At 20.7% G+C, this 16883-nt stretch overlaps 1 protein-coding gene across 2 annotated transcripts in view; it reads left to right on the top strand.

Moving 5' to 3' along the window:
• The first annotated feature begins 414 nt into the window (after nucleotides 1-414).
• LOC129618596 (inositol-trisphosphate 3-kinase homolog) overlaps nucleotides 415-16883 on the top strand; it is a 39798-nt gene continuing 23329 nt past the window's right edge. For both annotated transcript variants that reach the window (XM_055533438.1, XM_055533439.1), the window contains exon 1: nucleotides 415-1160. In XM_055533438.1, coding sequence (XP_055389413.1) covers nucleotides 684-1160 — 477 coding nt within the window. In that variant the 5' untranslated portion in view covers nucleotides 415-683. The remainder of the gene's footprint in view (nucleotides 1161-16883) is intronic.

Consider the following 16883-nt stretch of genomic DNA (forward strand, 5'->3'; position numbering starts at 1 on the left):
GAAACTAGAGAGTTGTTTTTTAAAAAATTACCTATGTACATTGTACGTTTGTAAGAACAGAACATAGCGTTTTTGCTTATATTGAAAAATAACATTTAACTGGAGATACTTAAACGTAATAAAACAAGTTTTGTTAGTTAAAAGAAATTTAAGACAAATAATAAATATATTCAAAAAATTATTATAAAATTTAAAGAAAAAAACTCAAAAGTGAATCATAATTTAAGTTTAAAAGTTTTTTAAACGCATAAAAATATTTAAAAACAAAAAGGAATATAATGTTACTTTGCATATACTAGAAAGTTTATGACGAGAATTTATTTAAAATATTCGAAATAAAATTTAATCATAGTGTTTAATTTGATTTTTCAATCAAATTTTTGTATTTTATTATAATCGAAAAATTAAATTAAAAAAGAATTCATTAACAAAATTTCAAGATTTTAAGAATATTAAAAAAAAACAAAGAGAGAATACAAAAATAGTTTAAACTTAAAAAACAAAAAAACTGTAAATAATAATTAAAATACAACATTATTAATAATAACGGTATTAAATTACCGGAATACATACATTTGGATAATATAAAAATATAAAATAAAAATTTTATTTTATTTTAAAATAAAATAATTATTGTATACTTGAAATACATAACAATTTCTGGATAATAATATTAATCAAGTATGTCTTCAAAAGTTTTACCACCAGCTGCATCAATTATTTTACCACCATCATCAAAAAAATCAACAACAACTACAACAAGTACAACAAAATCAACCACATTTAATATTATTAAGAATTCAACAATTAAATTACAAGAATCAAATAATTTAAAATCAACAACAAGATCATTATCATCTAATACAGCTAATAAAACTATTACAACGACAACAGCAACAGCAACAATGGATTGGTCTAATGAGAAAATACGTTTAAATTGTGGTATTGATAATATTAGTTTAAGACAATTATGGAAATTAATTGTATTAAATAGTAATAGCAATAATAATAATAATAGTAATAGCAATAATGATGATAGTAATCATAATATGGATAACAATGATAATAATGATCATTTAAAACAACAACAACAACAGCAACAATTAAATATTGAACAATATCAACAACAAAAGGATAATTTAAATAATAAAAAGAATAATGTAAGTATTTTTGTTTTAATTTATACTTAAGTATTGTCTATTTCTTATATCTTTTCATAAAAATATTAAATTACAACAAGTTTCTTTTGGAATATCATAATAGGTTAGGAAACTAAACAGTTTTTTTTTTGTTTTTTTATCATTATTATAATTTTCTGTTTTGTCTGTTTTCTACTCAAAACTCCAATATCAATATTTAAAATGTACAGCAAAGCAATTTTTGACTTGGATATGACATAAGCGGTGAAGTAGTTTTATATTAGCATATTTGAGCTATATGAATAGCTGTTCAAAATATGTATGTGAATTTATATTCAAGTATAATCAAATTTTATCAGTATAAACAAATAAACAAACAGATAAACAAATATTTTATAAGGATAAACAAAGAAATTATAAAAATTGAGATCAAAATTCAATCGTATAATTTTTTTTTGTTTTTAACTTTAACGCCTTCAATACAATATTAGATAAATAGCGATTTCGATCGTGATCGCGATAATTCTTCCTCAAACAGTGTTCAATATGAATTGATCTTGATTACTAAATTTTTAGTCTCATTCTACATTTATATTGAGCATAACATAAGTTGTAGCAACTTAAAATTTTGTAGCATTATTGTAAAATCTAATTGGAAAAATTTGTACTCTTATAAAAATTGGAATAAGTACAATTATAATGCATCTCTTTTACTATTATATGTATCATATAACAAGAGAACTAGTTATACCTCTTTAAATACCTGTACCTATATTTATATTAAAAAAAAAATATTCAACTTGACAAAAAAACTATTATAAAATTAGAAAAAAATTTATCTAAAATGGGGAAAAACTGTTCGAACTTCTATTCATCATGGCCAGATAAAAGAATATATGACGCAAATTCCAATTACCAATTCCAAGTAGTTATGACTGGATCGTGATCCAAGTATTTCGTAATGGTACTCAAGTTTTGCCAACATTCTTATTATTTTGGGGGATTACTTGCGCTTATTTTCATTATGATCTGGTAAAAATAATAAAATTGTAGTAATCAAACACAAAATTAATAATTTTTGATAACATGATAAATAAGGTAAATAACTTGATAATCTACTTTTAACAAATTTTTAACAGGACGCCTTCAATTTCAACACCACAAATAAAACAAAATCTTTTGATTTACTTATTTTCATTTTGGAAATAAAAAAAATCAATGATCTAAGTCACGTATTCCAGACACTAGATATGACCATTTTTGAGGGAAATTCATTTATTCCAGATTATTCTATTGTGCTCATAAGTATTTATATGCTTATGAATACTTTTTATTCATATACTTATATATTTACAAATTATAACACTCACAAAAAATTAAAGTGGTATAAGTAACAAAATCTTGATATTCCATTTGTTTTTTTATTAAATATTTTTTCCACCCACTTACAAAAATTAAAATAATTAAAAACAATTTATTGAATTAAAGTACAATAATTAAATAAGAAAAATAAATAAAATACTTAATACACAGAGAAAAACATTCACATATGAAAATTTTAATTTTCGAATTCGAGGTTAAAAAGAATCTTGAATGTGAAAACAATTTTTTGATTTTTATTTTTTCTTTGATCAATTTTGGTGTGATGGCAATGAATGTGGTGAATCTTTCTTGTTTTTTTGGAAATTTAGTTATACTTTCACTGAAAGAAAGTTTTCATGTTAAAAAATTGTTGCTTGTTATTAAAAATGAAAAAGAAAAAAAAAATAAATTCACTTTTATATTTTAATTTGTTTTTTTTGTAGATTTTATTGATATAACCTGTATAAAAACCAAAAACAGAAGAAATATTATACTGAAGCGGTTTTATTACATACTTACAAACTTATAGTTTGTTTCTTAACAAAAAAATATTGTAAATTTTTGTTTTTGTATTTCGATTGTAAAATTTTTCCGTTAAAAAACCACAAGAATTTTTTTTTTAAAATTCCACAACACATGCATGAAAAAATGTAGTAGATTATAAAATTCCCAAATGGTTATTATTTATATTTTTATAAATACAATCAAAATATTTTTTTAAGGAGGAGAGAGGGGTTTGGTTATTTACACCGCACTCAAAGTTCTATACATTAGGACTTAAATTTCTTAAGTTTTTTTAAGTTTACGCAGTCTGCAAATAATCAGTCGTTCGAAAATGACATATGTACTAAAATGACATTGGTATGAAAATTAAAATTTTTATTAAAATTAGATTGATTGTACGTAGACATACTTATGTAATTGAAAAGATTTAAAGAATCCTTCAATATCTGAATCTGACACTTAGAAATTTCAAGTGAAAAATTTAAACTAAATGTCTACACTACATTTCTGACATTTCTTTAAACTACAAAATTATTTTCGGAGCGTAAATTCGCATTTACTTACAAAATTACTCATTACCTGAACGAATTATATTTTCAGTGTGCAAAGCATACAATTCTGGAATATATGCTAAAAATTAGGATTACTCTAGAACTGAATTAACGAAAACCCTCCAAGTATATTAAATAAATTATTACAATATTTATACATTACATATTTATTCACATACTTTCTACCTATCTCTGTTGTGTTAAAAATACTCTCGGTTCTTTACCTTATCTTAAACTCCCATGGGCAATTTCAAATATTAATAAAAAAAATTTCATTTTATATATGTAATTGTACATACACATTTAAGTATACATTTGAAAATATTTAATTAACTGATCACTTGGGTAAGCACTTATGTATGAAAATAATAAAGTTAATTATTTCACTCTACAATGTTTACTCTATTTAAGAGTAAGAGCTCTTCTCTCCATGGGTTCTAAAATTTGATAATTTATTGTATTTAAGTTGAATAATTATTATTGTAATAACAACAGGAAAAAAACATTCTATGTACATACTATATTTTGCTTTTAGAATAATTTATTGATGCCTACATTTAAGTATTCAAAACATAATCATTTTAAATATTTTCAACTTGGAAACAAAAATTTATGCATTGCTAGTGCTTACATTTTGCACGTATTCACCATTTTTTTTTTTTTAATTCAGAAATTTATTGACGTAACTCAAAAACTTTTACAAAACAAAAAAAAATTGATATCATTTTATAAATTTTCAATTTGCCGGTCCTTTATATAAGCTTATTTTTATTTCTTATGCTTATTTATTATTTATAATAATAATAATGATTGTATATAAAAATGATAATTAGCAAAATGACCCCCCATAGACACTATTAAATTCTAATCAAAATTTTAATTTTTTTTTTTTTACTTTGTTTTCTATAAATAAAATTATTTCAAAATATTTTGATAAAATTTACAATAATATGAAATTGAAGAGAAATTTGAAACAAAAATTAAATAATGAGATATTTTTGAATAAAAACTTCCGATTTTAATAATGAAATTAAAATAACTTGAAAAAAAAAATCAATTATTATCGCGAAAAGAACAATTAATTAATTATATTAAAATAAATGTAGGTGCTTTTATATACACAAAATTTAGGTTTAGAATCATTCCATACACTTATTTATTTGATATTTAATTTTTGGTTTGATAACCTTTTTGTTTAAAATATTTTAATGAGAAATTTTTGATTTTTTAATTACAAAGGTTAATTAAATGTCTTCAATTTTTAAATTATAAGTATATTATTACTCTTCAAAAATATTTTGGACTTTTGGTTCGAAATTAATGTTATTGTATTTTGAAAAAAAATTTTAATTTGAGATTTTTAATAAGCATTCTTGAAAATGGCAAGAAATATTGAGAATCTTATCAAAAACAAATATGTAAATTTTGTAAATTTTACCAAATATATTTTTCTAGAGGGCTCTATTTTCTTAAAATAGCGGAACAGCCTAAGACGGTGGTCACATTCTCTAAATACTTTCAAACTTAATTTAACAAAAGTAATCAACTACATATTCTGGTGTTACAATTTATGATATTCGGCTGCATTTTGCGGTCAGAATGTATACTTCAGTGCAACCAACATTAAAATGACGCTTTCGATTACTGAAAATGTTTTCGAGAACTTCAATATCATAATAATTATTGTGTCGAACATAATTAAAATACCTTCTAAATAATTCGTAATTTTTGTTATTTCGGGAATTAAAGTATTAATCAAAATATATTTTTAGTAAATAAATAATTGCATTAATTAATTTTATACTTACATAAGCTTCATAACTTTAATTTTAATTCTGGCAATGAGATTATTAAATTAAATATATACCCACTTCTAATCTTAACATTAATATGAAATGCGTGTTTAAAATCAGAGTACTTATTTTATTTAATAAAATTACATCATCTCTATAATATTTTGGGTTTAACCAGACAACTTATTATTAAATAAATTGCTAAATTACTTATACATACATATATAAAATAATACTTACTTATTATACAAGTGAGTATTTATAATATAATAAATTTTAAATTAATTAGATAATTATACTTAATAAGTATCATATATTTAAAGAATAAATACAATTTTTTTTTGTAAAATAACCTTAATTATACATAAAAACAATGAAATAAACTTAATAAAATAAAATTGTTTTAAATGAGAAAATGTCAAAAATAAAAAAAAAAATATAATTTAGCTTTAAATTTTATTAATTTTATTTGATTTTGACCTTTAATGTATCATCCTGTATATTATGTATTGGTCATTGAACTACGCTCCTAAGTATGTATACGATTTATTAGATTAAATATTGTTATCTTAGAACAACCACTTTGAAATATAAGCAAGTCGAAAAAATATTTTTATAATATTTAAACATGATCTCGATTTTCCGGCAAAATTATTATTATCTGGTACTAACTTTGATTATTAATTACGTTCATATATATAAATATTGTAAATCTTATATATTTTTGTGTTAAGATGGCGCTGATTTCAATTTATAATTTACTTATAGCTTGCCTTTTTTAACAGTTAAAAATTTGAAAATTTGACAACGATTTATCAAATCTCATATACATATATAAATATATATGTGTTTATTGAAAATTATTGAAAAATTTTATTTAAAAAACAGTCTTGTGTACTGCGTATATTTAAATTTTGTCTCAGATTTTATTGAAAATAAATATCAATAAAATGAATGAAAAAGCTCTTAAATTCAAATAATATTTTACTTACTTAGTAATCAAAAAAAAATTTTTTTTTACTTAACCACATTATATTTCCATTTTTATATAAAGTGAGTACCATATTTTTCTTAAAAATAAAGAAAAGTTGTTTTAATTCTTATTGATTTTTAAAATTATGCAATCAATCAAAATATTGAAATTTTTAATATTCAAGTTGACAAATACATGACTACATAATATGCTATACAAACTGTGTAAACATATTGACATTTAAATGACATTTTATTTCAATATATGTTTAAGTATTTTCAGTTACATAATTTACATATCAACAAAATATCCTAAAATTTATTGTTTATATTAAAAAATGTGTTTTATTAAACTTATTAAACTGATTATCTAATTATTTAATTTTTCATATTTTTCTTATACGAGTATATGTATATATATTAAGTAGTAAATAAATATACATATATTTACTTAATATGAAATTTAATTTCGAAAACAGTTTAAATTGCAAAATTATTCTATGTCATTAAATTGTTAAACTGGGGATGCGATTTTAGGTGTAAGTATAGTTAAGCAATATATTAGGCATTCAAGAATACAAAATGTTTCTTACTCATTTGCAATGTTAAGATATTGTAGAGAAGCTATGTTATATTTCTATAAATAATTGATAGCGGCAACACTTTATATTTAAGTCATAAATTGTTAACAATAACAATACATAATTTTTGCATATTATATATAAAAAACAATATTGTAACTATTGTAGTTACAAACAAAATCTTAATATACGTAAACACTATTAATTAATAAATAAATAATAATTATTAAAATTTTATTATTATTAACGATTAATTAGTAATTTATTATTCAAAAATCATACGTACCAAAGTATATTATGCATTTATTCTTGCTGATTCACTCAAAAAAAAAAAAATTAAACTTTTTGCCTTTTGTTTATTAAAAAAACAAAAAAAACTCATGCACGTGTGAACCTATTGAATAATTACAATATATTAAAGTATTTATATGTTTAATTTTATTTAATTTAAAATTTAATGACGCCATATAAAAATTTTTTGAAATGTCAGCAATTTGCGTTTTTCCAATATCCATAAATACGTACATTACGTCTTCAAAAATAGCAGTATTTCTAAAAATTTATTTTCTTAAGAATTACTTTATTTGATTTAACAATATTATACGTCATTTCTTATTTGTAGATGATCGAATATACGCTTATTTTTTCATCAGCAATTGAGGGCCTGTCCCAACTTATATAATATAAATTATATATAACTATAATATTGATTAATTAAATTTCGTATTAAAATAAAAGCTGATAATTTAGATTAAAATTTTATTTTTGAATTTAGAGGTCAAAATAGAATTATATTTAGATTTTGTTTTATTATACAAAAATTATTAATTAACACTCAAGTAAAGCATAAAAACAAAAGCTAAATCCATATTAATTCTGTATTTTGTATACTCAGTTGTTTATTTCAATAACAATTTTTTAAAATCAATTTAATACTTAAATTTTGGTAAAATTGCGAATCATTTCTAAATAAAATATTTAAAAATAAAATAAAATACATAATCTAAACTTCGATTTCTGGGTTTTTTTTTTTATTTGGTTGTAAATATAAGAAATCTTTGAACTTAAATATTATGACATTTTATATATTAAAAATACGAGAAAAAACGCAAATAATTTAATGATTAATACAAAATTAATTATAAATTTTTTACTTAATTATCAAAAAAAATATCGTTTCAATATAAAATAATTTCTAGTTACATTCAGAATATGAATTCTATGGAAACCTTTTAATATATTTATAAATTAAAAAAAAGGTTAAACGATCGAACTAGTTTCGATCTTTATTATGAGTGTTAATTACAAAATTTTTATTGTATAACAGTTTTCAATTATGTATGTATTGCGTACATGACAAACAGTTTAAAGACTATGACACCAATATCTTTCAAGGCGCATCACATTATATGGTAGAACATTGTTCAATAATATTGTGATTTTAGTAAAAAAAAATGGCAAATTTCAATATGGAATTCAATATTCATCTATGGTTCGATACCAAAAATATACGTATTGGACTTAATTTAAAAAAAAAAATCTATATTTTCGCTACCAATAACGAAAAATTAATCAGAAACACCAAAATCGAATTACCAAATACAGAACAATTTAATAAAAATATTTTATATAAATGACCTTATAAATTACATTCAAGATTTTTGTTATCCTAAAAATAAAATTTATTTCCATAACTAACTTGAAACTTAAATTTTATATACACGTAACGTATGTATATATACAATTTGATTTAATTAAAAAAATTCTGTTCTTGATATTTTAATTTATATTTAGTACTTTTTAAAAGAAAATAAAATTATTTTATCACATAAATTTCATATAACACAAAATTAATTGATTTTATTGTTTAATTACTTCTTTAAATAAATATAGAATAAATTAATTGAAATATTTTAAAACACACTTACAATCTTAAAACATATTTACAAACACACACGTACATAATATACTCGAATATTACACTCCTATAACCTTATACTATAAGTATAAGGTTATAGAAGGAGAGCACATTGTACTTCGAACATTGAAGAATTTCATACGTTAATCAAAAATATTATTTAATTAAATTTCATATATACGCATATTTAAAAATATATATACATATATATATATTTTAAAAATAGAATTTTAAAATAAACAATTTATTTAATAATTAATTAATTAATGGAATTTCATTTTTGAATACATAATTTGTGACGAATGAAATTGGAAAAATAAATGAAAATAAAATTGTACCTTAATTGTACTATAGTACTATTTAAAAATTGTACTAAAAAAAATTGGTTTTACATTTCTAATACAAAATTAATTAATTTTCTTTGTTTACTGGAACATAGCAAAAATCATTTTAAAAACACATGTTTTTTTAATGTTTTATTAAAATACTTGAATACCTATACAAACTTGATTTTGTTCCCATGAGGAAAATGGAATTTTTTCAATTTTATTTTTTTTATAATAAAAAAATTTTTTTAAATACATTGAGATTACACATTTTCTGTTCATTTACTTTATTCCCCCATATTTCAACACTATTTTTAACACTATAGTTTTAATGAGTATGTTTGGTGGAATAATTAAATCCTCTCTATATATTTTCAACATTTGTGTCAGATCAATTAAAATAATTTACACATAATAAAATGTAAATATGTACTTAAGTGCTCAATCAATTTTGCGGATTTTCCCCAAATCTATAATTTTTTTTTTTCATTGTTTTTCTATTAATTCTTCTATATATAAGAAAATAATTCCTATATACATTTTTTAGTTTATAGTTCATTAGCATTGAAATGGAAATTTTGTATATGCAATGAAATCCACGTATATGTGTGTATGTATATGTATATAAGCAATGGTAATTAACAAAAACTGAAAAAAACAATCAATGAAACAAATAATTGGTAATTAAAATAACGTTTTGTTATAGGAAATTTAATAGAATAACTGTGTTTTACGATAAAAATCACGTTCTTTGAAATTAAAATTAAAAAACAAGAAAAAAACTTTTATATATTTTAAAAAGGAAGTACTTGAGTACTAAATAAAATAAAAAATTAATTTCATAAAACCCTGTATGTACTTACTTACTTCAAGTACAATAGAACAAGTATAAATGTTATATTGTTTGGACGTTTGTATTTAGTAATATATATACGAGTACATTCCAAAAAAAAAATGCTGGTGTCTCAAGGAAAATGTTTAGATATGTTTGGGAATTTCCGTCACTTTTATTATAGATTACAACTAGCTATATTGGAACAAAATTTATTTTTATATTATAATTAAATTTTCCTTTTTCTTTTCAATTCAATTGAAAATCTTGAAATTTGGGAATATACAAACAAATATATTGTATATTATCCGGTTTGATCTCAAACTTGTTGTCTTTACTATACTAATTAATTATTAGACTAGTAGAGGATTAAAATATGTTTAAAAAACCAGTTTATATTTAAAATTTTTGCAATTTATTATAAATTTATAATATTTAATATAAAAAATAATATGGATATACTTAATTAATAAATTCTATTAAATGAAATTCTAAGAATTACTTATCAAAAGCGAAAATAGGGGATGAACTAAAATTTTAATATTAGCTATTTTTGATAATATTAGAATATTCGTATTAAAATATTTGAAATATTTTAAGTGAAATTATAATTTTCACTTGTTCACTTTTATTAACACTTTAAATTGATTTGATTTATTAGTTAGTTTAAACAACTAAATTAGGGTATAACGTATAACATAAATTTTCTTTAAAATTTTTAAAATTTCTCTTTAACGTGTCATACACAGACCTCCCCGTATATGTATATGTATATGATAGAACAATGTGTTATGAATACGGTTTGAAAATACTCGAAAGTTTAAATTATTTTTTGAAATTCATTTAACATAACTGTAGTGAAGTTAATTGACATCATTCAAATTCTGAACAGCAAACATTTGCACTACATTCATATGGAGAATATCTGCTAACAATTTGAATTTGACAAAAAAAAAAAACTGTTAAAATGTAATTAACACATTTGCTTTGTATATGTATGTAAAAAAAATTAGACACTCACAAATACAATATACATTTATTGTTTCGCCCAAAGCTTATGCAAAACCTTATTATTTATTAATAATATTTTGTCAAACAAACCTATATATAATAACTAAATAAAATTAATTTACAATTTAATAGTGTCTTTCTTCAATACCAATAAATTCCAATTCATTTTATAATTCTTATGTGTGTATGTATGTATAATGTATGTGACATCTTCATATATAAAGTGTTGAAATTTTTATAATTTTATTATAAATTATTAAGCGAAAAACATCATGGTTTTCTCCCCTTATTATGCTTAACAATAATTTTATTCTAAAATCTAAACATCTTTTGTGTTAAATACACGCAAAACTTGCATAACACAAATTCAATTTACAATTAATATTTTGTTTATTTGTTTGTTTACCTAATGAAAGGTCATAATCATAATTTGAATGCTTTTTATATTACCTCTTAAAAATAATAAAAGGAATTCCTGCTACATATAGCTACTTACAAGAACAAACAGCAAATTTTTTTTATTATACATTACTTACTTAAGAAGTATCTGCTGTTACGCATAAAATGTGACGTGTTACAAATATTTATAGTTGTAGACGTGTTGTATATTAAAAATTATCGAAATATTTATTCACACACACATTACAGAAACAGAAGTTCAATACTATAGAAAGAAGATTTCAATCTAGATAATAAGTTTAAAATTTTCTATTTTGCTTAGAATTTTATTCAGTATGCATGCTTATATTGAATTTTTAATATTTAAATTTGAGTACGTAGGCACTATTGTAAATAATAATACAAAATTTTAAATTCGTAGTATGAAATTTTTATTTTCTTTTAAAATTTCGTAAAATTGTTATTGTTATATACACGATTTATATAACGAAATATTTATAATAAAAACAAAAAAACAACGATTAAAAATAAGATTATATTTTGTAAAAGGGTATGATTTTTGTGGTTACTAAATTGTTGCAGGGGCACCCGGGCAATACCATTTTTTTTTTGTTTTTGTAATAATTGTGGAAAACAAAAAATTCGTTGTGGTTTGAAACAAATTCATTGAATCATGTGTTTTTTCCGCATATTATTTATGAATGGATTACTTTATATTATGATATTCAATGAGAATTTTGAAAGTAATAATGAACTTTGAATTATCATTAGACTATCCCGCTATATTCAACCACTAATAAGAAATATTTATTAAAGATTCTTATAAATTATTAATTATTTAATGAGAATAATTCCAACTAACATTACAAATTCAGTAAAATATTATTTAATACTTAAAATAATAATTACTTATTACTTAAAAATTATATTTCTTTTGTAAAAATACAATTTGTTTAAAATATGATATTCAATATCAAAATTTTGAACTATAATTATATGTTCATGATATTATTTATTGACATAATTACAATGTATGTATGTGTATTACAGTCAAAAGAAATTAATTAATTGCAATAGATAATTCATACTCAATGATGAATTCATACTCAATTACATGATCGCAAAATGTGGTTAATTATTTTGTTTCCAAAAAAATTAAAAATTAATTATTAAAAAAAAATATAATATCGTGCTTATAAGGGCTCCTATGTCATATTTCGATTATTTTTTATATTGACGTAAATTTGTAATTATTAAATATTTTAAATACATACATATATTTCTAATGATTAATACTACAATTACTAGTTTAATGAACTTGAATAAAAAAAGCCAATGTTATTATAATTATAATTATATAATTCTTATTAAGTATATTATAATTATTATTGGAAATTTATTTAAATAATTAAATTTATTAAGATAAATAAGTAAAATGTTTTACGTATTTCAGTGATTACATTTACAACACATATGATATATTAATTAAATATTTATTAGTAATTAATTTAATTAATAACTATTTAAAATAATTATTCAATATTTAATTATCAGGATTCGAACAAAAAAAATCAATATTTAATTAAAAGCAACATATGATACTCATATATTTGCCTTAATTATGAATTCGCCGCGAAATAATTTTCATAAAATAATAAAAATTATTTAATAATTCTTCAAGTATATTGTTATAAAATCGAAATTTTACTAAAACTATTAAGATTTTTGATGTTTAATTTGATTTTTATTATAATTTTTCTAATTCGCCGTAAAATAATATTTTTTTGTTTGTAAAATTTTCACGAAAATATAATATATTCTTATTGAATGCATGTGTGTACATATACAAATTTTCTTTCTATGCTTGTGGTTAAGCTCTTTAAAATTCATAGCGCACATCAAACGCATTATCACTTTTGTAAATTATGGCATGATCATTATGAGTGATAATCTACATATGTATGAATACTGTGTATACATATAACCTCATTTTCTCTCTATTTATGAGCATAGAAGCATAAAAACTAATCAAAATAAAAAAATGTAAGAAATTTAACAAACATTGCCTAGTATAATGCATTTACAAAAAACAAATGTATACATTATACGGAAAATATATGATATTGTAAACTGTAATACGCCGCGAATTTTAATACCTATACAGTGAAATAACATACACAATTAGTATTAAATGTAATTTGCTATTTAGTTCATTGACATGTTTGGCTTGTGTTTTTATTTCTTTCTATCTGCTTTTAAAATGAATAAAAATGTATATATGTATGTACAGTCTTATGAAGACATTTTATATTTCAAATCGCATGTTAAGTCGGTATATAATTTATTATACATAAATTCATATATAAGTATTATATGAAATTTGTTGCGCTGTATATTTTTTCAATAAACAATGGGTTTGTTTCATATTTATTTTTTCTTCTTTTACTCAATTTTTATTTCTTTCCAACTCGAATGACGTCAAAAGAAACGATTTTACTATTGTAAAATTTATAACTATATATTCGTGTATACATACGCACATGTATAATTTGTATAATAAAACAAAAAATGCCTACGTTTGAAAATAAAGAAAGTATTATACAAAAGTAAATTTTTAATATGCACAGCAATTTCTCATTTAAAAAAAAAATCACAAATTATAATGCTAATAGATGAAATTTCTGTTATACTATTTTGCTTAATCTTTACTCTTTGTTTACTCTTATCATTTAGAAATCATAGCATTTTTATTGAAGGTACATGCTTAAACAATTAGCAAACAAAATATTCATATTGAATTTCACGTGAAAGTTTTTCAATTAGGTAAAAGCGGCAAGAGTCATACATATTGCATGTCCTACGTAATTTGTCACATATACATGCATACTAAAAGTAAATTCTGTGTTTGCAATGAAAACGAACAAAATTTCTTATTTTTCTTTTTATTTTTCTTTAATTAATTTATTTTGGAATTGAAATTTTTATTGAAAAATCCCATGTATACTTTTATTTTATTTCTTTTTATTCTTTTTGTGTAATATTATAAGTTCCTTTTTGTTATACTCTTTTGTTTATAATATATTTATTATATTGTTATTATTATATTTTTATTATATTATATTGTCGTTTTACTTTTTATGGTATAAAAATAATGAATTTGGGTCAATGTACACATCGGATGATCGTCGATCGATGATAATCCATCATATCATCAGCTACATTATACATGTTTGGATGTATATACAACATGTTGTTACGTACATGCATTATTTGCATGTTCAACATTAGTTGCAATAGAAATTGGTTATGGAAATGGAATTCAACGCAACTGTACAAAAGAAATACAATTTGTTTGGATTTTAGCGTCGTTTTCATTAATACATATTTACATTATGTACAATCATACATATGTATATATGTGCATGTGTATCTAGTTTAGCAAAAATTTGTCGTTACATGATCATAAAATTTATTTTGCTGCCATAAAATGTGAAAAAAATTCAAGTCTACGATAACATAACCTAATATGGAAGAAAAGCAAAAAAAAAAACTGTATGCTGTTATAAAATGTATGTGATACATGATGTATGAATGAATGTTAGGTGTAGATCCATATATGTATGTACATACACAGTTATACATACATGCATAAAATTAATATATTTGTTTGACGTCAATGCAGACATATTTTCTTTTTGTTTTGTTGCGTTTTCTTTATATTTTTTGTTGTTTTCTTAACAATTTTAACGTCTTTTTAAAAACTTTTCTGTTATATTTTCTTATTTTTTTTTTATATTTTATTGGTTATATGATTATATTTTTATAATAAATACATTTTATAATATGCGAATGCGAATATAATGTTCATGACAAGAAATATAAAATAAAGATAAATAATATTATAAAATTATTTAAAAAACAAAATATAAATATAATTTTACGAGAGGTATTAGAAAAGTTTAATATTAATATTGTTAATTAATAAAAACTAATTGTAAATTAAATAATGATTAGATTTTGTAGTTATTTTATAATTCACTATTAATTAATTCTCTTTCATCCAATTCGGTCATATAAAATTTTGAATCAATTCTTGCTAAAAATATCATTTAATTTAATAATGAATTGAGACAGTTGAAAAATTTAATTTGATTTAATTTTTATTAATTCGACTTGAATATTTGTTCATAAAGTCAACTTAAGTTCAAATTTCTATGGAAAATATGATAGTTTCGATTATTTAATCATTTTTTGTCGGATAATTGGCAATTTTTTGATAAAAACTTGAATAATGATTCTATTTGCAAAAAAAATCAATTAAATTAGCATAAAATTAATATAGAACAAATAATTTATGATATAATATTAAAATCCAATTTTTTCCTATATTATTTTCACATTAATTAAATAATTATTTTTATGATGTTGGCAATCGAACATGTTCTTGCTCTAATGAACAATCAAACATGTTTCGCTTCAAAGATTAGTCAATTTCAATGATATTAATAATTATGACATTTTCTATATGCTAAAGAGAATTTTTAACGTCTTATATATAAAAAATGCTAGTGTTACGTAATTTATACGATAATTAAAAAAATTATTATTTAATATGATATGATAATTTATCATATTTTTTTTTTAAATTATATACTTAGGTTCTATTAACTTGTTTGATGCGTTTTATCTTAAAACAATTTTTAAAATTAATATTCATAAATTATAGACGTTTAGAATATTATTAATTAATTTTTCATTAATAACATTTTAAAAGTTACACTCGTTTTAAACAATTTGAACTATTATCCTTTCTATATGACCATAAATAAATATTGGTGTTTTTGCGTAATTTTTAATTTATAATGTGTATATTTATTTTCAATAAAATATAAAACTTATTGTTGTCAGCGTAGTTTTTTTAAATCAAGTAAAACGTCATATTTAACCTTGTTTTAAGCATTATTTTTTTGCTGTTTTATATTATTTTATAATATACAAGTACGTAATCAAATTTTTTAGTGAAACTAACTAATTTAAATTATTCATTAATATGTAGTTAGTATAGGATATGAATTTTTGTAGGTGGCCCATTACTGATACTTGTATTGTCAATAATTACTTTCAACTCTCTTTTCATTTACATGTGAATACAACTGGTATACAAGATTTAATTAAAATTATAAATTGAGAATTTAATAATTTTTATGTAGTTCATTCCAAAATTATCTAGGTAATTAAATCAAGTATTAAAAATCTGTGACTATTTGAGATTATGTACAAATATGCTGATTTTATAATACTGTTATAATTATTGTTTTGTTATAACAATTAATATTTTTCATTCTGTATAGCATTTAAATACATTATAAGATGAAAAAACTCGATAATTATTTTGTAATAATTTTTATGTCACGGTTTAATAATTTAAAATTTTCCCTTAATATTTTATTTTCATAATTTTTATAAATATTCTTACGCTTGAACAACATTATTTT

This window comes from Condylostylus longicornis, unplaced genomic scaffold (genome assembly GCF_029603195.1).
Source record: "Condylostylus longicornis isolate FDR11 unplaced genomic scaffold, ASM2960319v2 ptg000009l, whole genome shotgun sequence".
Lineage (NCBI taxonomy): Eukaryota > Metazoa > Arthropoda > Insecta > Diptera > Dolichopodidae > Condylostylus > Condylostylus longicornis.